Source organism: Anser cygnoides, chromosome 6 (assembly GCF_040182565.1).
Source record: "Anser cygnoides isolate HZ-2024a breed goose chromosome 6, Taihu_goose_T2T_genome, whole genome shotgun sequence".
In the NCBI taxonomy this organism is placed as follows: domain Eukaryota; kingdom Metazoa; phylum Chordata; class Aves; order Anseriformes; family Anatidae; genus Anser; species Anser cygnoides.
The window spans coordinates 33,005,571-33,032,653 of NC_089878.1; the positions used below are offsets into that span (position 1 = coordinate 33,005,571).

The 27,083-nt window shown below is 43.3% G+C and overlaps 1 protein-coding gene across 2 annotated transcripts; it reads right to left on the minus strand.

The window, feature by feature from the left end:
• Positions 1–11,920: 11,920 nt before the first annotated feature.
• On the minus strand, positions 11,921–26,548 carry INSIG2 (insulin induced gene 2). Of its 2 annotated transcripts, XM_048079675.2 has the most exons (6): positions 26,391–26,548; positions 21,732–22,072; positions 18,481–18,605; positions 15,837–16,003; positions 15,315–15,414; positions 11,921–14,852 (listed from the first exon to the last, which is right to left on the minus strand). In XM_048079675.2, exons 2-6 carry the CDS (start codon positions 21,973–21,975, stop codon positions 14,811–14,813), a joined length of 678 nt encoding a protein of 225 aa, XP_047935632.1. In that variant the 5' UTR covers positions 21,976–22,072; positions 26,391–26,548; the 3' UTR covers positions 11,921–14,810. The 2 variants fall into 2 exon arrangements, with proteins under 2 accessions (XP_047935632.1, XP_013041947.1); XM_013186493.2 differs by lacking the exon at positions 26,391–26,548 and having other exon boundaries at positions 21,892–22,072.
• Positions 26,549–27,083: the final 535 nt, after the last annotated feature.

Here is a 27,083-nt window from a genome sequence, read left to right on the forward strand (position 1 = left end):
GAGGCTGTTCTACAGCAGCCTTCCAGAGCAGAAGCTGGACTTGGACCCTAGCCATGGTGTGCATATGCCCCTAAGTATCTCTGCTCTGGTGGACCCTCAAAACAGTGAAGGAGAATCAGCTTCCTCTGCAGGAGGGACGGGCATCACTTGTCAGACCTTGAAGCCCTGGAGTCTCTGCCACCTCTTCATAAGGATGCTTGTTTCACTAATACCTTTTCCATGAATGTCTCCATGACCTTTTTGGTTTTTTTGTTTAAAAGATGTAACCACTGAAGTGTGGTTTTGTGTGTACTATTGTCTCTGAGCAACCAAGCTCTCATGCGTTGCAATCTTCCCTGTGCTTTCTGGTCTTTTTCTTTGTATTTTTTTTTCTTCTTTTTTTCTTTTCATAAGAAATATGGGGGAAAAACAACAACAACAACAAAAACAAACAGAAAAGAGAGTCTGCACAACTTCTTAAAAGGGCAACTTCTTACTGCAACAAGTGTGACAGTGCTTCTCTCTTCCATGTGCATTTATGCCCTGCAGTGGCAGGCTGTGTTACTGCTGTGCTAATGGTCATGTTTTGTAGTGCAAGGGAGTGGATGCTGAGCAGAGGGAGAGTAGATCTGTATTTGGGATGCCTGTGGTCAAGGGGAAAGAGAAACTTCCTCCGTCTTCCCCTGTCACTCCCTCTCCTGCCCTGCTTTGCCATTCTGGTGCTGGGCTTTGAGCTTGGCAACTGTTGGCTCCTTCTCCCCCAGACCCCAAGCCCTCCTGCCCCATGATTTGACTCTAGATGACAGAGAGGAAAAAACATGAACCATAAAGAGCAGGTGTTGGGGGAGAAAGAAAGGGCGCTGTTGCTGCTCCTCTCCCCACCTCCCGGCCTAGCAGTCCGGCCTGTTCCTGCTGCCTGGGCCGCAGCACTCTTCCACCAGACTTTTGCTTTGGATTGCTTTTGGCCAGCATCCAAAGTTTCCCTCAGGAATGCAACTGGAAGGAGGGAAATGGCAATTTTTAACACCTCATATTTCATCCAAAGCGGGATGAAATTTTAGCACAGCAAAAACACGGCGGTTGAGTACCCCGGGCCTAGGCTGGGGCTGTCTGCTCGCCGAACGCTGCCAGCATGCCACAGTCAAAATGTCAAAGTTGTGAAGGGAGAAGGCATAGGACATTTTTGTGAGGGGACATGTTGCAAAGGCTAGAAAAACTGGTCATTGCACATCCTCTAATACATGCTGGGGAAATCCAAAAACTTTGGGCATTCTTTCGAAAGTTTTGAATGCTGATACTGATATAAATATCCCCAAACTTTGGGAATTTTTTAATTCTTATTCATGATCTGTGGGCTGACTGCACTTCTAATATATTTGTTACATGTATGACATTAAATGCCCCACCCTGTTTGTTTGCTGTGCTGAGCCCCCCCTCCCTCACACAGTGTTTTGCCGTTGACCTGCAGCCCCTTGGGCTCGCGCTGTTCACCCGCAGTTTGGCTGCGGGGTTATTTACAGCCCTCCCCATGGTACGAGGCAGGGTGGCTGTTGCCAGCTGTGCTGGTGGCTTTTGTGACAAGGAAATTCAATGCTCTGAATTTGGCTGGAAACCTGTAATTCATTGCACATTAAAAAAAAAAAAAAAAAAGCAGCAAATGTGAATACTCTTAAATGTCCCACTCCTTGGCACAAATCTCTCCTACATTTGCATGAAGAAGCTGTTGCATGTCGTGGGACTGTGGAGAGGCTGGAATGGCAGCTCTCATGCTGGAAATTTTTTGGATTTGACACTAAATTTACAAATTTTTTGGCAAAGTACAAAGAGTAGGAAGCTTCGGGGTATCTAGCCAACCTTGGGAACAATCCCATCTATGGGAAACTCTTCAGGCTAACGTGCTGATGTTGAATTAAGTTGATTTTATACAGATTTGCATTTTCCCAAACTACTCAAGAAACAGTTGAGTAGTACTAGGAAAAGGCAGGGATCAGGGGTTAGACAGAAGCATCCTCATCATTGCCCATGGACAGATGGGGATTGTGTGGCCAGCTTATACTAAAACCTCTCACTGGTCTGGTTTTCTGTCATCCAAGGGAGTTCTCCTGATGTTTTTCTTGTTTCACCTATTTGGTGTGGTTTACCTTTTATACTGGCAGATTGTTTGTGACTTACACATGCATAAAAATGGCAGTGTAACAGAGCCATGATTTGGATAAATATGGTAGGTGCTGCCATGACATAAAAAATAGGAATTTTCTCAGTCATGTCTAGAACAGTAGAATATTTTGGCCAGTAAACCTCACAGTGAAGCACAAGAAATTCCTCTCCATGACATTACAGTCTCTAAAATGGCACAGCTGACTTGATTCCTTTGCTCCACAAAAGTAACCACATGGACTGGGACTTGATGAGAGCAATAAAAGGGCTCACCTCCCCTCCGTTATCCCGACATTTGAACAACATCTCCAGGAGAATTCAAGGCAGAAGGATCAACACTTCATCAAATCCAGGACTTCATTTGCCTTGGACTAACAGCTGTGGAATCCGTTTTAGTTTCTTCTGTGAGAAAAGTGAGATAAATGATGTGTACATGTCCATCAGCTAAAACATTTGATCGCTTACCTTCTCAGTCATCACTGATCTTTAGTCGCTTATTATGTAACATTAATCCCAATACAGATTGCTCTGGGGGAAAAATCACAACCATGCAGCCAGCAGGAACAAGACAGCAATTTGTCTGTAGGAGGAAGGTTGCTCTTTTCTGCGCACCCTGTTTACAGCATCATTTATCATGGCTGAGAATCGCCTGGAGGCAGCAGAACAATGCTATGCTGAAGTCACCCGAGGCCAGCTGCCTTCTTACGGGCTCCTGTCCTGTTAGCAGCCCAGCCCTAAGACTTTCCCAGGGCAAAGACCTCTAAAGTGATGCCAAATCAGTCAGCCCAAGTAGGCCTACAGGACTTTTTAAACTCTTGGCCACTGCCATAGCAAAGAATGGTCTTTTTCAGGCTACCTCTGTGACAGTGCTGTGTTCAGAGACCTATTGTACTTGCAGATTGAAGACAGATCTATTTGGTAATAACAAAATAAGGGAGGAAAAAAAAAAAAAAAAGAAACCCAAAGCTAAACCCTACAAACAAATTATTTCCTAGCAAAGAAAGTTTCCTGATCCTATGAAACCTAGCTACACTTTGGCATCTTTTCCCAAACACAGCATGCAAAGTTGTAATATTTTATGTTGTGATTATAGGACACTGTGGGCTGCAGCCATCTGCTAAAGGAGGGACATTCTGCTCCCTGAACATCCTGGCTGTAATCTGCACAGTATTTGAGTTTCTGAGTTACCACAAGCTCTGGTATGGTGTGGTTGCCCATCAGCACCAACAGCACATAAAACATGGGAGAGCTGACTCGGGGCCGACAGCAAATTTTGGCACCTTCAGATTTTTCCCTAGGCAGTGGAAAATGTTCCAGCATGAAATAAACATGTAAAAAGATTTCCCCAAAGCACGTGCTGCCCCTGTGGCAAACAGAAAGCACAGAGATGTCTCATGCAGTCACACTATTTCCTTTTTTCAGAGTTACAGTTGGGTTCAATTTTCTATTATGACCGAGGTTTTGGGTGGGATTTTTTTGAAGCATTGAAGACTTGGCCTAAATCCTCTCCTGTTGGGAACAATGAGTCCCCCTCTCCCCCACGGCTTTAATGGCAGAAGAGCGAAGCCAACACGGAGCGCTTCGGGAAATCCCTGCCCTCGCGCCGCATCCTTCACAGTGGGTCAAACCTTTCATCCGCGTGTGAAGTCTGAATGAGCAGCATTGCACAAGGAGCCGTGGTGGGGAGCTGAAGGCGCTCTGCCAAGGGCCGGCGCAACCACTGCAACCTCTTGGTGTTAGCTGTGGCTGCTTGTGGACCGGCATAATTTTTGGGAACGTTGCTACCCTCCTGGGGGAGCCTGGACCTCTACAGGTGGTCATTTGACCAATGTCCACAAAGCTCTACAAGAGTAGGCTTGTGGGACGGGTATCGCCAGGACGTGGTTCATACTTCTGTCCCCTTATACAGCCAACACAGACCCTCACTTCCGAACTTCAGGGCTGTGGAGATGGGAAAAACCAAACTATTTTACAGTGAATTTTGGTCCCCTCATTGCAAATTTTGATGTAAGGTAGTATTTTTGAAAATCAACACATTGCATTCATTAATGGAAATAGCCACAAATTGTTACCTATGACCTTCAGAAGGAGAGAAATCTACTGCTGGTTGGAAATAGCTGTCACTACCTGCTATCACTCAAATATTAATTTGGTTAATATTGTTAATAGCTGTTATCACTCAAAGACAAACTATATTTGGAGATAAGGCTGTGGTGAAAGGGATGTCTATTTGCCATGTCAGCCACACCTAGCAATTTTTTGTCAAAAAATGTCTGGGAGCCAGCTTGATCTCAGCCAGGTATCAAAGGCAATCTGTGCTGAAAGACCTGCAAAAATCACACATTTTTCTCCTTTGACTCACAAACAGGACAGAGACTGTGGATGTCAACTTGCATTCCCACTGCTTCCTCACCCATGGGCTACCTCCCAGGAGAAGTAAATATGGGCTTGATAGCCTTGAGCCTATTCCTATAGCATCCCAGCTAGAGAACTAACCTTGTGTTGGGTGAAGAGTATTAATTTGCTGCTAATACTCACTTTTACATAATTATTCTTACTTATCTGGGATGTTTCTGGTGTGGTTCATCAATATTTTGCACAAAATCTCAGGCTGTGTTGCTGTAGGCCAAAAGAAATAAATAGATTTTTCTTCTGCATTAGTTAAACAAGCACAGTAAATGGACTCTCCCATTTTATGCTGGTTGAGGATCTGTCCCATCACCTTCAATGCCAAGATATCCAGGCATGTCTTATCATCCTTCTATTGAGATGACTACAGCAAAGGCATAAAAAGCTTTCTTCAGGCAGCCCTGTGAATATTGTGCTCATTTAAGATATAAGTAAAGAAGACCACCGCTGGATACGTCCTCTGGTAGCAATCAATGCACAGCATACACTTTTGATGAGGTTAGATAACAAGCCTCACATGGAGAGAGGAGTACCACGCACACACACCCTTCTGAATATGTCAGCAATAAAATGAGAACTACAAAGGCAAGCAGTAGCTGCCCACTGTAGGATGTCTCACCCAGCTCAAGTTCAGCTGTGCAGTACAAGTCTAGCTCTCTGTAGTTTGATTTAAAAAAGGCTATTACAGAAATCCACCATCTAGTGCTCTGAAGGATCAGCACGAGGATATATCTTTGTTCACAGAGACCTTTTTATTTCTGAAAAAGGAGTTTCTTATATCAAAAATAGAGAATTCTTTCATGTTACTGTCAGCTCTGTAGCCCACCTAACATTGTATTATTACCACTGACAGAAAGACAGGTGTTAACAGCTGGAGAGAAAACAAATATAGAGAGCTGTGGCAAAATCTGAGGAGAAACAGATGTGTGAGCAACTTCGTCTTTGATATTTATTTTAATAGTGCTTCTCAAGTGCATTTAATATTTATGTGGCTATCGTCTCAGCTTTCAGTGGCATACTGCAGCCAGCATAATGCGCTGCTCACCTCTGCCACCACTTCTTTTTTTCTTTTTCTCCTTTCTTGCTGCCATAAAACAGCATCTGTTAATCTCTCAGGAAATGCCAGTTTATTCCTCTCCCCTCCCCCAGTATGAAATGGATAGAGTTTTTTAGCAGTGGGAGCTCAGTGTGATTAGTATGCTAATATAGGAGAGAGAAAAGGAAATGGAGATGAGAGATATGGTCCTTTAGCGAAGAAAAGCAGGAACAACTGAAAGGAGGATCTCTGCTAATCAATTAACCTACAATGGACCTAATGCCATAAGAAGCTATTGTGCATAAAGGGACGAAATTCTCTGTGACAGATGGCACTTGGGCGCATGATATTGCAGGGTTCCTGCTCCAGAGCTTGTTTACCTCCCATACAGGGGTAAGCAATAAAGCAATAAAATTGCTTATTTATTTTAAAGAGAGAAGTTGAAATGCTTATTTACCAAATCAATCAAGGTTTACTAAGGCAGAACAGCCACAGTCCTCGCGGCCCTAAAATGCTGGATACTTCACTGATTTCAAATAGCAATTATCTATTGCAGTTTCTTGAACCTGCTCTGACTGCAAAGAGACATTTAATTTGCAAATTTTGATGAAAATTGTCATTTTTTTTTAATTGCCTATTTCACCAATTTGAATTTTAAAACAAACGATTAACTAGAATCTCATTTTTTACTTGCCTTGGGCAAGCCAGGAAAATATTTGTCAAGACCCAAGTCTGTCTGCTTAACATTTGAGTTGAGAAATGCACAACTGCCTTCAAGTCAACATTAGCTATGACAGAAGCAAGACTATTATTTAACAGTAGCTGGAAATGTCAAAAACAAGCGGCGCCTGGCATTTTGACAAGGCAGCGTTGAAAAGAAACCACTTTTTTTCACCACTCGGTTAACTGTAAAGCAAAACTGTACAATTATCGCGCGGCTCAGAGCGAGGCTCTGGAGGTGCCCTTTGAAGCGGCGGGGATGAAGTTCAGGTGGGTCCGTCCCCATCTCCTCCTGCCCCCGGCAGCCTTTGCGACCCAACCACGGCCAGACCTCAGCATCAGCTTCTTCTCTCCCGGCAGCACGACGCCATCCTCCCGCCAACGCAGCCAGCGTCATCTAATGACTTGTGTCAGGCCCCGGGCTCATCGGCTCGATGAAGACATCCCGAGAGCTAAGGGACGTATGTAAATGTTTGGAGGTGTACGTGTTAGATGTTGGCTGGCTGGCAGGGTGAAATGCAGGCGCTTTGAGAAGCAGGTAGTGCGTCTGGGCGTCAGTAAAGCGTGTTTTACATCAGAATTGACAAAAGAAAAAAAAGGGTTGGCAGATTTAATTGGAAGTAGTATTGTGATGAAGAGAAGCCTGGTACTGAAGTAGTATGGGAAAACAAGTACCTAAACCACTTTCCTCCCCTGGGAAGATTAAGTTGGAAGTTACCATTTTAGTCAACTGTGAGTGTTTATGACAAACAGTATTGAGAACCATCTCAGGGAACAGTGCAACAGGTGCTAAGATGTTGTTCTTGAAAATTTTAGATAGCAGAACGAATAGGCCTTAATCATCTAAGTGATGCTAAAGTGATGAATGTAGGTCAATCTTCATTGCAGACACCAGATTCTCAGTACTACTTATCTCTACTTATCTGAGTAGAAACGTTTTTAGCATTTTTTTCTTACCCGTTAAGTCCCTTTAGCATCAGAGAGCATCAGGTAGGGTATCAAATCCCATAACAATTCATCTGTACAAGCGTCAGTTGTCTCTTTGTTTCCTCCCGCAGTGAAGTCTCTGTGTGCACCTCACAGCAGCTGTGCAAGAGACATCAGGGGATGTGTACACGATCCCTTTTCCAGCTCACATCTCTGATATTCTGACATGTAGCAGCCACACCACCCACTTCACCCCACCTCTCTGGGTTTCGTTAGTTACCACCACCTTAGAAATCACAAATGGACTATCAAAGTCTGACAGTATTCCACCAAAAGCTGATTTAGATGAAATCCCACCAGAAAGCACGTGTCCCCCGTGGCTTTGAAACTTCCCTAATGAGATTGTGTGGGGTTTTCTGGCAGCAAATGGTTCCCTTCCTGATTGCACAGCTTCTCTGGTACCTTGCTTTTATGGCTAGTTGAAGGCAGGACACACCAATACTGCACTGACAAGCACCCTTTGCACTGACATTGGTGCTGCTATAGGCAGGAGGAGACCGTGGAACTGCTCCTGCTTAAACTTCGTTGTTTTTATTTGCCTGGAGCCAGCTTTCCACGTGCCCCCTCTGCCCACTGCCCTTTGCTGCTGCAGCAGTGGCACAGCCAAAGCCAAGTAAATCTGAGCAAATTCCCCAGCAAGGCGTGCATACCTCTTTCTACGAGCTTCACGGTTTCTTACACTACACTTCTACATTTATTACGTACATAATACTACATTTCTATCATCTCTTGTACTACTTATCACTACAGTGGATACATCACTACATTGATTCACGTCCTTGAAACATCAGTCTTCAGGAGCTTCCAATTTATCTTCCTTAAGCCACTTCTCCCGTTGCATTTCTGCTTGTTACGCTGGTTTGAGGAAACTGGTTGATACGAGGGGCCTGAAACCCCACAAAGCAGGATTATTTCACTCTCTGCAGTTTAATCAGAACAGGCACGGGTCCAAAACAAATCATCAGCGGAATTTCCTACAAGTGAAATACTGGACACAACACACAGGATTGTGGCAAGCCTTTATGACAACAAGCCCATCAGTGGCCAACATTTTGCATTTGCATCATTATTAATCTGATCTGCCAGATCTGATTTTTGTAAGTCTGTCCCCCTGAAGAGCAGATATAGCATATAAAAGGCACACAGTGTAAATCACTGAAAATGACACTTTTCATCAGCGGTGAAAGAAAAGAGGGACAGGCAGATTCTGCTGTGTGCTCGTACTTGCTGCACAATGCAAGACTTTTTATTTTTTTGACCTGTGGCACATTAAAGAAAGGAGCTCAAAACAATTTCATCCCTTTCAAACACAGTGGGCCAAATTCCTGGCTAGCACGAAACACCACATATCCACTGAAATCGGTGGAGCTCCGCCAGTTCAGCTGAGAACTTGGCTTTGCTTGTCAGTTCATTCAGCAGTGATTGCACTTGACATGCAGCACAGAACAAGCATTTGTTTTTAAAAGAAAACAGTGGAGTCTTTCAGTGCTAACCCAGCCTATAAATAGTCCCGATTCCAAGAACGGGATTAACTGTCCTTAACTCAGACTTCTATGCATTAGTGCAAAGGGAGAGGAGGAGGAGGAAAAGAAAGCGTATTCTTCCGTCCTTGGCACAATGACGGCAGATCTCAGCGCTCCAGACAAGAAATGACAGTCTGTAGAGCAAGGTAACTTTGCTTTTTGTTAGAACCTATAATTGAATCTACGCCCTTAATGCCCTTACAGGGATTTTCAGACCCCCTGAGCTCCATGTAGTCCCATTCCCTCAGCTCTAATTCATCTTTACCAACCGAAGCGCCCAGGGCCACTTCACTGGTTTCTCACAGAGCCCGAAAGGACTGCGCCAATCTCAGCTAGACCTTCCTAAAAACATTTCTTATGCAGTGGCCGGTGGCACAGCCAGGCTCACGCTGGGGTTTGGGATTGTTTTCTAGACACTGAGCCAAAGACTGGCATAGCTGGGATAGAAGAAAACAGACAAGCCAAAACATGGCCCAGTGGCCGTGGCCAGCAACGCAATGCCTTTGGACAGCAGCTGAAGATCAGAACAAGTCAGTACAAATGCACTGCATCTGTAAAGCTCCCCTTCCCCTCTTGTTTTGAAACGCAGCATGGAAAATTGAAATGATCGCTTATTGTCCTTTTCTTTCCTGCAACGTTATGCCAAGTGTCGGAGCTACCCCTTGCATAAGTTTTAGCCTGCAAGTTAAGCTGCAGCACTCTTCCTCCCAGCTTTTTCAGTTCATACATGTTTGCCGTAACTGGATGAAGCAAATCTTGTTTGAGATTCGATTGAAAAAAAAAAATTATATATATATAGGTGAAATTTCGGTTTATCACATAATGCAAGCCACACATTGAACTAATCAGAAGAAACAGAACTACGTTCATTGTGAATTTCAACATTTATAAATAGATTTATTTACAATGCATATTTTGCCATATTTGCTTAAAAGGTACAATTTCAGGATTTCTATCAACAAATTCATAAAAAGCAGATCCTATGGCTATTCCCCTGAACTTTGCAATTGAGAATACCGGGCAATGTGTGCGAATATCCCTGCATAACCCCATTACATCAGGTTACTCCCCACACGGAGGTTTTTAAGTGCAAAAGTCCAGGCAGACCTGCTGCCAGTACAGAAACTAATCCCATGCACGTGAATCCGGGAACGCTGCAGGTCGTGAGTCAGACACTGACGTGCACGGCGTGCTGTACACTGAGCTCCCAGGTCACTTACCTGGGGGAAAGCATAATAAAAGCCCTTTTCCATTATAATCTTTCCTGTATATTTAGTTTCCTACATGGTGTAGTGCTAGGTAGGGCAAAAATGTGTGAGGGTGCAGAAGTAGCTGCGAAACTTTGGCACTTCAAAAAGAAAGAGCAAGAAAGGAAAGCCTCAAGAAAATGCAAAACTACCCTTAAACCTGGATTTTGACTCCAGTCTGATTGAGAAATGCCCCCTACCTCTTCCTCGGAGCGGCTTTTAAGCATTCAAAGCACAACCCCCCAGTATGCTGCCTGAAAAGCCCCGGGTTAGCCTTTAATTTGAGGCTTTGTCATTTGACTGGGGGGAAAGTAATCAGGACGAGGCTTTGGACCACGCTGCTCAAAACATGACACCAGACACACCAAAAGTCCAGGCTGATTGTATGAAGCAATTAAGGTAGTGTTTACTATTCCCTGACAGTTAACACGTTGGACTGACCTTTCATTTACTGCTTAGTACTGAACATTAAGCCGCAAAATTACTTATGCTTTGCATTTAGTACTGGCATCAAAACTAACAGCATTAGATAGCTATTCCCCCTGCGAGACACACGCTCCCTCCGCCAGCTGTGCCTGTACTTTTATAAGCATTGTTTTTCACATTTAACCTCAACTCCATAGGTTGCATTCATCCCTTAACATCACCATTAGGAATTATTGGTGACACTGCTCCAAAATGTAAAAAAAAAAAAAAACGCAAAATGTCCAGGGTGGTGCCGCTGGTAAAATGACATCCCTTCCTTACACGCTGGGAGAGATGAAAAGAAAAGGCTGGCATGCCCACAGCTCCTCGCAGCAGATCCCAGCCAGATGGCAGAAGGGAAGTACAGGACCTACGGAGGAAAACTTCGTTTACTCTCCTCCTAGCTACTCGCATCAGCCCCGTCATAAAAAGAGGCACAGGATGCCTATCAAGAGAGCCTGGCAGCCGTGCGGCTGGAATATTCTTTCTGAAATGGGCAAGTTCTCATTCACAGCTGCAGGCTGAAGGCTGGCAGGGAGGACCTGCATTTCCCATTCCCCAGGGCAGTGCTCTCACAGGGCAGGGAGAGGTAAACACGCCAGCAAAGCAGCTTTGCCAACGTGCTTCTGAATGAACGTAGTGCTCCGACTGTGTAAAATTATAGTTATCTTTGCCTGCAATTTGGTCAGACACTTGGCACGCCCATGACTCTCTGCTTTTTGACAACAAACTTAGGTTTTTCGGTCACAGCTTGCCTCGTCCAACACAAACCTGGGGCTTTTCCGTTTGCCTCTGTGTTCTCTCCGGCTTTCAGTCATAGTGCAGTCCTGCTCCGAGACGGCTGTGGGACGTACACCTCAAATACCGATGAACCTCCCTCCCCACCCTTCCATCAGATCTGCCCTGAGTTTTTTTCGTCACGCATTTTTAAACCTCTACTTGTCACATCTTTTTGAGACAGTGATGGGCACTGTCAATAGGCAGTCAGTGAATATCTAGCATTCAGCTCATATCCAGACCAGAACATTAATAAATACAAATACCTCATTATGGGATTTCCTGTCATCACTTTTTTTTTTTCCCCATATTCTCAAGGACTATTTAAATCTAAATCTCTATACTTTGTATTGCAACTGAAGTTATCTAGTTTATTTTCCCCCAGCTCAAATGCTTTCATTGCAGATTCAAAAGGGCATATTTTCAAAGGCAGCTCGGCATGCTGTGATAAAATCACTGCTGATTTGATTGTGCCTTTTTTTTTTTTCTTTAACTATTTCCAGAGAGGTGTTTTGTGCAACCAACATGCCAGCTCAAAGTTATTATCAGACTGCTGATAGAAGACAATTCACTGTATTAAAAAAAAAATCAATATTATTTCTTAAAAAAAAAAAGAAACCTTTCAAACAACGTTGCAATTGTATTTAATGCACATTTTGCTTTTAACAGCAATTTGCCAGTTTAAACAGCATAGAGCTTACAATGCTTAATTAGTGAAGAGGTTATAGTGCTTATAAAGTTGTATCTAAAATATACCTTATTCATTCTCTATTGAACAACGTTTTTAAGACAGTCTAATGGTATAATTACATGCTATACAGTAGCAGCATGTTCACACCACTACAGTTAAGGCCGTGTCAGCATTTTTGTGAACCTTTGTCAGGGTTTGAACACATCAGCCACAAAATTACAATGCAGTTTGAAAAAAATGAGACATCCAAGATCTCATTCTTGTAACAACTTCAGTCGAATAAGAACAAAAAAGTAAAACACATGTAATAAAGGACTCCACCCAAATTTATTTTGGATGATTGCTGCCTTTGCAAGACGTGCTCAAAATTTCCAAAAAGAAATTTAAAAGATGTTAGTTGACAGCGCAGTCTAATCAGGTTTAGATGAATCTGAGTGCAAACTGCTGTAAAGTGGGTGCCACGAACGCACAATAACCACTTCTCACATACTGCACACATTTTCACATACACAAGGCTGCTTCTGTGTAAATATTTAGACTGGCAGGTAAAAGCAGTTCCACCACCAAGTGAATAATAAGAACTATTCATCTCGAGTTGTACACACTTACTGGTCACAATGAAAGTAAATTGTTTGCCAAGTCAGCACGCTGGCTACTGAGGTACCATGTTATTTCCTACAGTCAGGATAAGAAACACCAACATCTGAATTTTTATGCCATTCATGCCTTGATAATTCAAGAGGGACTCTTCATTCAGCCCACCAAGCTGAAACCATTCGTTGAAGTAGAGAAGACAGATCAGGCCAAATACTGTACAGAAAGCACAACAGTTTCTTTCGTGGGATGCCACAGCCTGCCTAAGGAAACTCACCCTTAGTTCATGCTCAAATGGTCTCCTGGTGTTACGAATTAAAAGCTTTATATTGCCACATGATTTGATTAAAAGAAATCTGTAGTCAGGGATCTACTTAAACATGGTCTACCTCAGTTTAGAATACCATGGTAAAAAACATCTGCAAATGCTTTCTTGAAACATTACCAAATGAAAGTGTGCTTTAGGTGCTGAATTGCCATAGAACTGTAATAAGCTAATGAAACTGTGGAGCTGCAGAACCAAGCTCTTTACACATCACTCGCTTATTTATTGGTTTTACACTTTCCCATTCAAGAAATTTTCCGTCTTGTGACCATCATTTTTGGAAGCACTCCATTGCATACTTTTCAGACTTAGATACAAGTATATAAGACTGAAAAAGAGTTGCCTATTTCAAGCTTCATGTACAATGCATATACACATTTATTAATAAAAACTTGTCTAAACATCTATTTGTTCTTTGGACCAACTCCAGTCTCCTTAGGTGACTGTAACATTTCTTATAAACCTTTCATGGAAGATTTAAAAAGTACTTCAAGACAAACAAACAAAAAGAATACAACAATTAACATCAGTACAGAAATAGAGGAAAACAAAGTAGAGTCATTCCACACCAAATTCACTGCTGGCACAGGCTGGCAGAGTCCTCTTCAAGTCTGCTTTCTGCCTTCTTGCACAGTTTCCTTTGTCTCATGCTCTTAAAAGGGAGCTGCAAAGCCAACATAAGGGAATTCCATGTATGCCCATGAACATGGATCACACCAAAATTCCCCTTCTTAAGAAGGGAACCAATTAATATATGGCCTATTTCAGCTCTGTCCTATCAGACTTTCTGTGCACAGGCACCTGTAAAACAAGGATAACAGGACTTCTCTACTTCAGAAAGTTGCGATGAGAACAAATGCATTTATGAGTGCGTAGACCAAGGTCACAGAAATAAGGGCTACATCAGTACCTAAAATATAGCCTTGCCTTCTCCTGCCAATCCCTGCAAACACAACAGGGAGAAGACAAAAACAATCACGAGTAACGATGGTAATGGAGGTCTTTCTGACACTATATGGTAGTGGCTGATTTAGTTCAGCAGAATTAAATTTCATTTAAAAAAAAAAAACGACAACACACCTTTTTAAAAGGGATCAACACAAGTCAGCTTAAGGATTTGTACAAGAATGACCCGAATTGTATCCTGGTACTCAGTACAAGCAGTTTCAGAATTTGTCCACATCTAATGACTGTCCACATAAATCCGTATCTAAGCATGTATATTGGTTGTACAAGGGGGGAAAACAGTGAAGCCTCAGTTTCCATTTCTACGTTCTGAATACGGGAAACTGGGCATGGATCACAGACAAATGAAATGATACAGCAATAACCCACGCAATCCATATTAAGTTTCCTCACCTGCAATGAAGAATGATACAGCATGTTAATAGGCAGGAATCAGTTAACTTATTGCATCAAGGCTCACCTGTAATCCATGAATTTCTTAAAGGTATTACTAGCTATCATCATGTAAAGAGATCTTCATTCCTAACTTTGAATCCCTTGTCTTTCATTGAGCTACTAAGAACAAATTCCTTAAAACTTTCAAGATAAAGTGAAGCAGAAGTTTCAGCTACAGAAATGTAGTGCAAAAGGTTCAGTTTGGCACTGCAACATTATGGACAGACAACAATTTATGGTAAACTCGGTTTAGATTTGGAAAAGAATCCTATATTTGAACCAATATTATCAAATGTATTGCATACTATTGTAACTTCACAGTAATCAAAAATCAGACATCAAGGTTTCTATAGAAGCAGCAATCACAGATTGCAGTAAAGTATACCACTGAAGGGAAAAAAATTGCATTTTGGCAATTTCATAGTCAAGTGTTCCTTATGCTCCTCCGACAGTCATTTGTCAGATATTTTCCTGTTTAAAAGGTGCATCTTGTTTCTCCTCAGTCTTCGTGAGACTTCTCTGCAATGACTTTGCATTCATACTGAAACACAGAAGTTGACAAAAACAACAACAGTAATTTACATAAATAATGAAAAAGACTATGAAGGAGAATTTTCTACAAAATGAGTGGTAAGACAGCTCATTTTACACTTCACCCAGATAAGTTTAGTCTCCCTAGGTTCTGTGCACATGCTGCTGGCTGCAATTTCTGCTTCTGCGAGCAGCAGACTTAGGGGATGGCTCGACTTCTCCCCATACCTGGTGTTCTTATTTAGCTCCTAGTCTTGAGATAACTAAAAGAATGCAACTGAGTGTACAGAGCAAAATGATGGACTGACTAACAGTGCTAACGGCTCACTAACTAGATCAAAAAACAAAGATTACCAGTTACTACCTTACTCCACCTCCTCAATTCAAATAACTGATTGGTATCTCTGAAGGAAACAATGATGTGGATTACATCTACTACTAGAAGGCAGTCAATCCTCCCCCCCAAACTTACCATTGCCAGCTGCCTGCCAATATTGCCCATAGTTATTCCACCAGCAAAAAATATACATGGCAACCAGGAACGAACATAAAGGAAATCTGGAGATGTGTATCTGGAAAAAATACATTTTTTTTTTTTAGCTCAATCTTGTGCAATACGTAGAGACCTCCAAACACAGGAGACAAATCCACAGATTTAAATAACAGGACACTTCAACTCAAAAAGCTACTATTATAGAAACTTAATTGCTTACAGCAAATAACAAATGAGACTTCTTACTGATTATAATCCCATTTGTTAAACTAAAAAAAAAAAAAGTGCATTGTTTGTAACGGCAGCAATTTTATTGAAATAAAGAACTCCCAACTAAAAAACTCACCTGCAAACACAAAGCTTTCGCAAATGTATTTTATGCTCCAAATTAAGTGCTGGCAGCTTTGGAAGTCGTGACAAATTCTGCCCCTTCAGTTATTCCGATTTTATTGTATAGCTTCAGGATACTATAATTTCACCTTAAAGAATTAGAATACTTACTGATAAACTCCATTGTAGACCAGAAACTGTGACACCAATGTGGCCAGGAAAGCAATTCCTACTCCAAGGCCAAAGCCACTTCGTGATCTATCAAATGTCCACCACAGTCCAATTGATAGGGCTGCTAATGTCAGAGACAACTGGATATTGTTGGCAAAATCCACTTTCTGGGTTAATTGTTAAGGAGAAGCTTGGAAATGTCAAATGCAAATGTAAAGTTTTCTTAATTCCTTTTATCATATTTTGACACAACAGATAGTGCTGTATTTTTTACTGTGAGACAAACTAACTGTATTGGCTACCATATTGCTATCAGGTATAAAGAAAAAAGTTATTTGTCACTCTTACTTCAATTGCAATTATGTTTAATTTACACACTAGTTTACATTCAGCAAAACATTAAAAAAATAATGCTTTCTATAAAACAAAACGTAAATAATATTAATGTGAAAGTATTCAACAGTGAAATTCAGTTTTTATCAAACCTGCAATAAAATTGTGAGTTGCTTGAGATATCTTTGCAGTATCTCACCTTCTTCAAAATGTTTTGGAAGTACTAACTCATCCTCACTAGTCCTTTCCAAAATAGATTATTAAAAAGGAGGCTGTCAAGTTTCATAAGCCTTAAAGAAAATTTATGGGATGACAACGTAAAACCACTGTCCTATTTTCTCACACAAGCCTGGAGAGAGACCTACAGGAAATTAGAAAAGTTCAACTAGCAAATAAATTAATTAATTACAGGATAAAAATCAATAGCATCAGAAAAAAATGTCAAACGAACAAAACCCACACCAAATATGGCAATGTGCAGAACGAGTAATAAACTGAAAAGAAAGCTGTCTGGAGAGCTGTCAAGGAAGAAACACAGACAGTACATTAATGACATTCTGGAATATGTGTAACAGCTGTTAGAAAACTGTAAGATGGTTTGCTGCAAATAATCTGACCCATGCAGAGAGAAGCTGTCAACTCTCTTGCATTCTTAAAAGCAGCGAAGTTGTATGTGCTTACAGATCAGGTATGGTCCAAGGCTGGTAAGAACCACAGGACCACATTAATTAATCTTTGACAAAAAAGCAAGGTTTGTCTGGGACAGCGAGTGTGACTTTGAACCTCGACAACTCCAGCTCATCTGGACATACTGCATAGGATGGCTTGCAGGAACAAAACCATAAAATAAAAACCGTTTAAGGGCCAAGTCACCTCAGAATTCAGCCAGCCCTTACACTGCTCACTTAACTTGTGCTCTTCTCTTGGAAATGAGGAGATTCAGTAGCAGACAATCAGAAACTTCTTAGCACTCCCCCCACAGATTTCTGGTAAGAGCTGGAGCTGACACTGAAAGAAATGAGAGTTCCAGAGATGATAAATTTTCTTTCTGACCATTTCATAAGAACCCCATTTTTACAGACAGAGGAGTCACTGGATATGACTACACAAAACCACCAGGACCGTGCTGCCAGTAAGGTGCACCAATCCACATGACAAACGCCCTGTTGTGATCCAGCATGCCCCCAGCACTACCAGCTGCTTCAGAGGGGAGGAATGCCAGCTTCCAGCACACTTGTGCAAGGCTGCACATGAACAGCTACACAAATAGGAGGAAGATAATGTAGCGTAACACACTGAGTTACTTCTAATTGCTCTTAGTGAATGGCCACAGGAATGGTAACTACCATCTCAGCATTAAGGCCGTGTTTGTAGAATGGGGTAACAACAGTAGCCTTGGAAAATGCTGTGTGAAGTCACTGGTATTACCTGGTCCCCACTTTTCCCCATTCTCTGCAAAGTGCACGTGCCTTCACACACACCCTGTAAGTATTTCTTGCTTCCTGGGCTGCATCAACAGAGGAGTGGAGAGCAGGGAGGGAGGGGACTGTCCTCCTCTGCTCTGCCCTTGTGAGGCCCCACCTGGAGTCCTGCGTCCAGCTCTGGGGCCCCCAGCACGAGAAAGATGTAGATCTGTTAGAGCAGGTCCAAAGGAGGTCCACAAAGTTGATCAGAGGGCTGGAACACCTCTCCTATGAAAAAAGGCTGAGATAGCTGGGGATCTTCAGCCTGGAGAAGAGAAGGCTCCGGGGAGACGTCACTGCGGCCTTTCAGTACTTAAAAGGGGCTTACAAAAAGATGTAGAGTGACTCTGCTCAGTCAGATAATGACAGGACAATGGGGAATGGTTTTAAACTGAAAGAGGGGGAGATTTAGATTAGATGTTAGGAAGAAATTCTTCACTTAGAGGGTGGTGAGGCACTGGAACAGGCTGCCCAGAGAAGCAGTGGGTGCCTCATCCGTGGAGGTGCGTATGTGGGGGTTGGAACCAGATGATCTTTACGGTCCCTTCCAACCCAAGCTGTTCTACGGTTCTATGATTTCCCTATGCTTAATTTTTCAGAGATAATAAAGACTATAAGACTAAGCCCAATACTGAGGCATTTCTAACGAAAAGCTTTTTCAGAACCAAAAAATGTGAGACTTACCACCTCCAATAATGCTATCCCAGTTTAACAGTAAGACATATTCAGCATTTCCTTTGCAAACATGCTGCACGTTATATTTTTAACAACAATTCACCATGACTATGTAAGCTTTGTTTTACTGGAAACCTATTTGTTATCGCCAATTTCATTAGAATATAGGATACAGCGCTGGCATGATTTATTCCCACAAAGACTGCTACACATCGCATCACACTGGACCATTCTCTCTTAAATTTATGTGGCTCTCCCAGATGTCTGTCCATGCATGGGTACAATAACCCAATCACAGCTGTGGAAACATGAAAGAAAAAAGGCCCAAAAGTTAAAGTACTGGCAATATTTAACTAAAACAAAGACTACCTAGACAATTATTGTAACCTAAACAAATATTTTAGGCATACATGGTACAAAACACACATTGCAACAAAACAGAATTTCAAACAATTTCATTATTTAACAAAGCCCTGTAGAATTGTTCAGCAGCACTGTCAACCACAGCAGCAGTGATGTAGCAGAAGTAGTAAAACTGAGCTGATTTGAACTAAAGGCTGAGGCTCAAAGCACTCTGCACCCTACCAGAATCTGCACTCTCACAGCATACTTCTAGAAGAGCAGTAATAGCTTGCAGGCTGGCACTTCTGAAAAGCCCACGTATCAAACATGCATGTTAAAATAACTACAAAACAAACACCCCACAGGAAGGGCAAACCGTTCTCTATAATGTCAATATTTTCTGTCTTCTTGTGTTGTTGTTACAAGCAGTCTTTGTTTGGATAATGTTTTTATTTTCTTCAGTGCTACTATAAAGGCTCGCACAGAAGAAGGAAAGCCAAGAACCTGCAGTAGCTGTTGAATACTAAAAGCAAACAGGACTTTCAACCCCAGGGAACTGCTATGCTCTTTGAACACTTCTTCATAAATTTATTCTGTACTGCAGTTGCAGTGAAAAAGACTGTTACCAACACAGCTGAGGATTAACACTGCTGCTTAAAGTTAAACTGGTGCTGCAGGAGGGAGGCAGAGGCTGAGTAATTGGCATGGACTGTAGTACCCTCAGTCTGGCATGCTGCTGGAGGTATGTTATGGCAAATGCTCTTTACTCAGACAGAGAGGAACCTGATCTCCATGATTCAGGAAAATAAATCACCAGTAAGGCTAGAGAGGAAAAAAATCTTCCATGAACAATTTTCGTGCCAAAGGCATGGGGCCAAACTGATGACTAATAACAGAGATGGATGAAAGGACTTCTCTGAAAGCAACCTCGATTACCACCGGTTATAAATATGCAAAACACCTTTATTCTGTTCATAATAATAAACCGTACTGCAAAGAAATGTTTGTGCCAGTTCCAGGAAGGCTGTACAAGTATAAATGGTAAGAAAATGGGTGAATTATCAGCATGTACCGTAGAGATTGCCTGTCTGTATGCTAGCAGAGGGGATAAGGAAGGTAAATGGAAAAGACTGATAATAAAAGAGAAAGAACTCGAACTTTAGCAGGTGTCACTCCTGCTGGGAAAAGCCAATTAAGTAATATCTTTAAATCAGGTGGTTTAAAAGCAAGTAGTGCAAATATCTAACAGATGACTGTGTTTCACAAACAATATCCAGTCTTTCCATCAAAACCACCGACACATGAGAAGCCTTTTGACTTCCCTGTACACAGCTGCAGATGGTGTTCTCAAACAAACCAAGAGTGCCTAGGGTACAACCTGATGCAAACAGTTCACAGTTCAAACTTTACGGTGAACTTTACGTGTTGCTGCTGCAAGATGGGATTCTGTAGGTTTTAACCCCCAGAGAAACCTTGAATGACAAATGGAAAGTAGTACTGCTAAAACACTGTGTGAACATGGTTTTAATAGAACACAAAGTGTACTATTGGTCCTTCAGCCTTTTCAACCATGTCACCCTTCTCACATTGTAAGCCTCACAGACATGGGACATCCATTTTCCAAGTAATAATTACAGACAGCTACATCCCAATGCTAAGAACCACAACACCCTAAATCATTCCTACACAGAAAGCCATAGAAAAACTGTTGACTAGCTGAACTCTGTCACAACTACGACAGCATTCAAACCAAACTTCTCCATACATAAAAGACCATTTCTTTACCAGATGTGTTTGTCTAGACAACCAATTTAAAGTTTAAAAGAAAAATGCAGAATACAATCCAAAAAAATAATCCACAATCACAGTAAGACAAGGGAAAGAGGAGTAAGACAACCAGCAGATAAAGTAGGTATGTAACTTCGGCCATACTGTGCCAAATGCATTTCCACAGTAGAACAAAACTGATGGATTCAGAGAGCTATTTCAACAAGCTATCAAAAGGAAAGCAATTAGATGAGCAGGAAAAAAAAAAGACTTAAATATTATCATCAGCACAACAGTAGTATCAACTCAAAAACTCATTCATTGACTCTTCATCTCCATGCCCATGGCTGGGGGTTGATGATCGTTAAGCTCCCTTTGAACCCAAACCATTCTATGCTGCTATGATTAATCCCCAGAAAAGTGAGCTTCTCAATCTTATTAAAACTATCTGAGAATATGCTGCACTTACTGTGAAGGTTCATTAAATCAGAACTCCTCCAGACCTCGCTGCTAAGGATATTCCCTTAGTGAAGTGTAAAATCGACCCATGTGATCAACAATCTTCAAAGCCAAGTAGAAAGCCTAACTCCGTCAGATTTGTACTTGATACTTGAAGATGAAAGAAATGGAAAAAGGGATATTTCTTACTACCTACAGTAGACATCTCACTTAAACTAGTTCCCAAATCACACAAAAAAGCTTCAACTCCCTACGTGGTTATGGGAGAAACGAAGCATGTACACATCATCCGACTTGATATATGAATCTAACTGAGGTGCTCTGTTCTGTAACGGGCTTCTACAACTGAAAACTGTGTATCTGGCCTTAACTCCCCGAGACACAGTCAGGTTTCTGAACTTCACACAGCTAAAGCAATACCTCAAACTGGACTGAGGAACAAATGGAAAGCTGGACCACAAAATGGAGCATTACTGGGAGTAGTTCATTGTGCTCAAAAACAAGCTGCAGTGCGCAGCAACATCTGACGCTTCCAGCCTGTTTCCATGGGCTGCCTGTAGAGCATATTCCTGTAACCAGCCCCAAAGTTACAACTGGCACCACCTTCCCAGAAGAAAACGCAAAGGTTATACTCTGCTAACAATATTACAGTGTAGTGAGTTAGCAGAACAATAATTTTTGGACACATGCACGCTATTTGTGAATACCCAGCGAGATCTGGATAGCATTAGCTTAGAAAAGGCAATGTGACTGAAATTTTTGTTTTCCACACCTTTCAAATGAAGATTTTTGCAACTATAACTACCTATCCAACCTCTCATCTCCATGCCAGGCATAAATACACAACTGAACTTACCTGACGCTGTGCCACAGCAAGGTGGCACCCACCAAGCTGAGGAGAAGATGCTTGTGATCACATCAGGGGGGAAGAGAGTAACGTTTCTCTGGATCTGAAGCAAGTTTAATACTAATGCAAGAAATACACCAATAAAAAACAGCACTATACCACGAATTACCAAATTCATGCCACGACTGGTTACAGATGAAATGTATGGACCACACTTTTTTGGTAAGGTTGGCATTGCGTCATTTTCCGCCATGACTTCTTATGCTCTCAGAGGCATCCGACAGGCTGGCTGAAGAGGATTCACTTGTAGTCGGTATTTTGACTCTCCTCAATTAGGAGATACCCAAACCCTGAAAAATAATAAAATGATGGTGAAAAATTCAGATGTAAAAAACATTATACATAGTCCTCCTAAATAAATCAGAAATTGGGTTTTATATTTTTTTCTGAATTTTCTGAAGAGGCAATTTGTCTTTGGAGACCAGAACCAACCACAGCTGCAAAAACGCCTTACAAAGAAAACAGGTTTTACAAATAGCTTTATCTACTAGGAGACAAGGAAGAAAATGTGGGATAGGACAGCTAGGAATGCAAAACCACAGCAATGAGAAAAATAAAACTGATATCAGATGGAAGAAAGGCTTGCTTCACAGTAACAGTAAATTTTGTCTTAATTCCCTCCTTTAAACAACTGGAGATTATGTAATTCAGAAGTAAGGCAGCCCTTGGTTTCAAGTTAGCCACAGGGGTTCACAGATCTTTCTTCTTGAAGAGAAGCCAGAAAACATTTCTCAACTGGAAAGTGAAATCTGAGAAATATTTTTCAGGATGGAGACAAAATTTCAGCAATCCCAGAGCGCACCAATTTGCATAATCCCAGATAAAGAGCAAATAACTTGCTGAACCAGAAAAGTAACCCCGGTACAGAGAAAATGTTTACCAAAGGAACATTTTGTCAAAGCTACCATCCATTATTATAAACTATAATTGTGGACAGGCAGAAAAGAATCTGAGAGCGAAGGGAAAAAGGAGCTCCACCTGCCCGTGCCCTGGATGGCTTCCTACATGAATAACTCTGCAGGCACTATGTGAATGGCAGAGTTCCCATCCCAATCACTCTTTTTAAAAAACAAAACTGTCAGTCAAGAGTCTTGTTATACACGGATTCGGTGCCACATTCGTGTATAACAACAGTTTTGATCGGCAGCTTAGCCACCTGGAACTCAAAAAAAAAAGAAAAAGAAAAAGCCCTGACATTGTTTTTAAATTTGAAACTGCCAGCTGGTGGCAGCTTCTGTTAACTCTTACTTATGGCCACGGGGACGGAAGGGGAGCCAAAACAGCGGGTGCATCCTTCCCCTTCCGCTCAGGTTCAGCAGATCCAGAGAAGGCTCTCTGCAGACGTAAGGGCAGTGCGGAGGCACCCGCCTTCCCTTTTGCTGACCGAATGCCAAGAGGCAAGTGAAATGCACCCAGGCTAGCTAAGACACTCTGGATACCTCCAGCAACAACACGATGCCATGCTGAGGTATCCTTCAGCACTGTGAAAAGTTCTAAGAGGCAAAACAAAAGAAGAAGATTTAAAAAAAAAAAATGTTCTTATCACACCTAACTTCCTGCTGGCAGTTAGGGGAGGCAGCAGAGCCCTCCCAAGAACACAGGATCTCTTCTACGCAGCTGCTTCTGAGCGATATTTGTAATCAGGAACCCGTCTTGGGGAGGCGGAGGGGGAAGATGGCAACCATGGTGTGTCTGGCTTCTTACTCAGCACCCTGACTCACACCGAGCATTGAGATGTCTGCACCAACGCTGGCACTGCAACACTTCCCTCCAGGAAAAGGGAGGTGCTCCAGATTTTTTTTCCCTCCTCTGGATGGCATGGCAGTAGAGCTTGGATAATACATTTAGCCTCCAGGAAAGAAAGCAGGGAATCACAAATAAATCACACCTTGAGTTGAGAACCTCCTCTGCAGGCTGTGCCCACCTGGCGATGGCAGGAATATTCACAGTCTACAGGGGAGGTCTTAAACGGCACCAGAAACCGTAGGTCCCAACTACAAAAAAAGAACTCCGTGGGAATACCGTACCTAATGGGGGAGGGAGGGGTGTTAAACCGTTAAGTCACTTCTTAGCTTTAGTTTTCCCAGGAAAACACACTAAACTCTGGACTCTCTACTTACTTCATCATCCCAATAGCTCTTGGCACTTCCTTTTTTCTTTTTTTCTTTTTCTTTTTTTTTTTTTTTTAAATGTGACCAGAGCTGACATGAAAATTTCCAGATCTGGCTCTCCTTGTACAACAAAGTTTCTACTTTTGTGTGCCTATTTAGCTGAGTTCTTCTGGGGCACTCCACATTTGCTTTTTTTCCACCGCCACAAAGCAGTTGCTCACATCCTGTGATCTGTTACCACATTCACGTCTTTCTTCTCTCCTGTTAGCAAACTGCTGTTTCTCAGTACCAGCTCCAAACTCTGCATGCCAAATGTTATCCCACATGTATCACTCTGACACTCGATGCCATTCAATTCTTCCTGCAGGATACCTTTGTCCTCTTTGACCCTGCAAACATTGCCCAACTTTGGGTCACCAGTAAACACCATTACTACAATTCTGTTTTGTGCACCAAGCTCATCAATTAAAATATTAAGCAAGACCAACCCGACTCCCAATCTTTGAAGAAATCTATTAATAATTTCCCTGCAGCCATTATTTCCCCATGTTATACCATCTCTTGATATCTTCCTCTAACAAGACTCTGCTTCTTGTAATTCTTTGAATGCAATAATCTCCAACTTAATTAAGAAGCATCAGCTGTCCCACTGGGCACTACGTAAAATGTTTTACTGACGTAAAAATCGACCAGATCTTACTCTTTTTTTAAAAAACTACAAATGTTGATGATCAAATTAAAGTCCATTTTACTCTGGCATAAACCAGTTTCAGAAAATGAAAACCGTATTTACCTGATTTCGCACTGAATACACCCTTTGGCAAATACATGATACTTAATTGTTAAGGCTTATCAAAACATAACAGGACTTTTCTATGCTAGGGAATTGCTTGCTGCTTTTAGACAAGCCCTGCAGCTGCAAGTCATTCAAGGCACTGCAGATTCCGGCAATGTTTTTACTACGAGGCAAACAGCTTTAGCAGCACAAGGACACTTTCAGTGGGTATATGTCAATGAACGTCTTTATAGCAAGTAATACCAGATCTCAAATTAGCATGACGCAGTGGTTTCTGTCCTGGTTTCCCACCCTACACACGCTGTTCCTATTTATTTTATTACAGTTCCCAAATTCTATCTGCTGCCTGGCTGCTGGCATGCCAGAGAAATGGCAGAGCAGAGCAAGGTAGCTGACCAAAACTAACATCAGGACTCTTCAGTGTCTCTGACAGCCTGGGTTTAAGGTTCCCAGGCAAGACACGCTAACTGCGTATCAAAGGTATTTACTACTGCTTCCTTTAATGAAAATGGACATTAAGATTTCCAAAGAAGACATCAACTCTTTCTCCTAGACTGCGAAGCTGGTGTACTTGCAGATGATTTAGACAGCCTGCCTCCTTTCAAGCCCTGTATTTTATATGTAGGGTTTCCCTTCAGATGGAATAGTTCACACATTGAACCAACACAACTTCTATGCCTTCGTCTTTCGGGAATGAACACTCAAAGCTGCAAAAACATACAGAAAGCTGCAGGCTTGGCACTGTTACAGAGTCACAACTTCACTTTCCCTCTTCAGTGGCACAAGGCCTCAGCCCGAGCTTTTTAACATACCAAACGTACCATGTGAGAGAACCAGATACGATTCGCAAGGCAACCACGCAATGCCTGGCCTTACGCAAAAAAAGTTAACAAGCAAATTATCACTCCTGACATTTTCAAAACACTTAACTGTCTTTTAATTAGAAGATCCATCCCGCCACTGCTCCCCAGCGCTCCCCAAGCTAATGAAGAGCTCTGCTGTGCGAGTTTCATCAAACTTCTCACATAATAAGATGCATTATGAACAATTCGGCATGTGGGGGGGGCAAGAAAGAAGAGATTTATTTCAGTAAGACCAAGAAGGAGGTGAACGCAATGGCAAAACGAAGGGAAACCAAGGGCGGGGAACCCCACAGCACCGAGCGCTGACCTCCCCACTTCGGCGGGCAGGAACCGGGCACCTCTGCGGCTCGGCAGCCGCCGGCCTGGGCACTGCCGCCGCCGGGACACCGCCTGCGGCCACCTTGATGCCGCCGAGGCTCGGTACGGGGCGACCGCGGACAGCGGGCCCGGCCCCGCCGGCGGCGCCCTCCGGGGGCAGGGAGAGCGTCTCCCCGCGGCAGGTTCAGCCCCGCCCGGCGGCACCGAGCCCCGCAGAGCGGTGCCCGAGCCGCAGCCGGCAGGTCAGGGCAAGGCAAGGCAGGGCTGGCGGCAGGGCTGGCAGCCGGTACCGGCGGGGCCGCCCCTCCTGCCTGCGCGGCGCCGGAGCCCCGGGCACCCCGGCCGCGGCGGGGGCTCTGCGCCATCCCCGCCCCGAGGCCCCAAGCTGGGGCTCCGCACGGCGCCTCGCCCGCCTGGCTCGGCTCGGCCTGACCCGGCTCGGCTCCGCTCGGCTCATCCCGGCCTGGCCCGGCCCAGCCGCCCCCCTCCGCCCGGCAGCCGCCGCCACCCCTGGACTCACTCGGCCTCCGCCATCTTCTCCCTCCCGCGCCAGTCCCCGCCTCGCGCAGCCTCCGCAGCGCCCCGCCGGGCCGCTGGCGGGGGAGGGCCGCGGACGGCCGCGCAGGCTGCTCGGGGGGACGGGGACAGGGACGGGGAAAGGAACAGGGAAAGGAACGGGGACGGGGAAAGGAACGGGGACAGCGACAGGCCTCTCCCTACGGAGCGCCCGGCCTCGCCCGGCCCGGCCCGCCAGGCGGAGGGGCAGCGAGCCTCCCTGAGGCACCAGCGCCCTGCCCTCGAAGCAGGGAGTTTGGCTGCTAAAACGCCAACGAATTAAAGACCGTTTTCATGTCTAAGTGTGTGATTCTTGTATTCTTCACTCTCTGCTTGTTGTCTCTTCAGGCCTGACAGAGTGTGCACGGGTGCGTTAGGTTCAGCTGGACTTCAACGAAGCTGAGCTGCCGGCCATGCCAGCAGGATTGGGGGCTGAGATTTGGGGGGAAAAGGAGAGAAAAGGGAAAAGAAGGGGTCACAGCGCCCTGTCCGCCAGGCCACGATTCACAGAACATAGGGAAACAGCCGCCACTTCCTCAGCGAGTTTCAAAGAAAAAGGAGAAGTGAAAAGGTGAACGTTGTAAAATTAGAATTTACGCATGCTGGCCAAAAGCAACACGTGTGCTGAATAAATGAAAGAGTAACTAGTACAAAAATC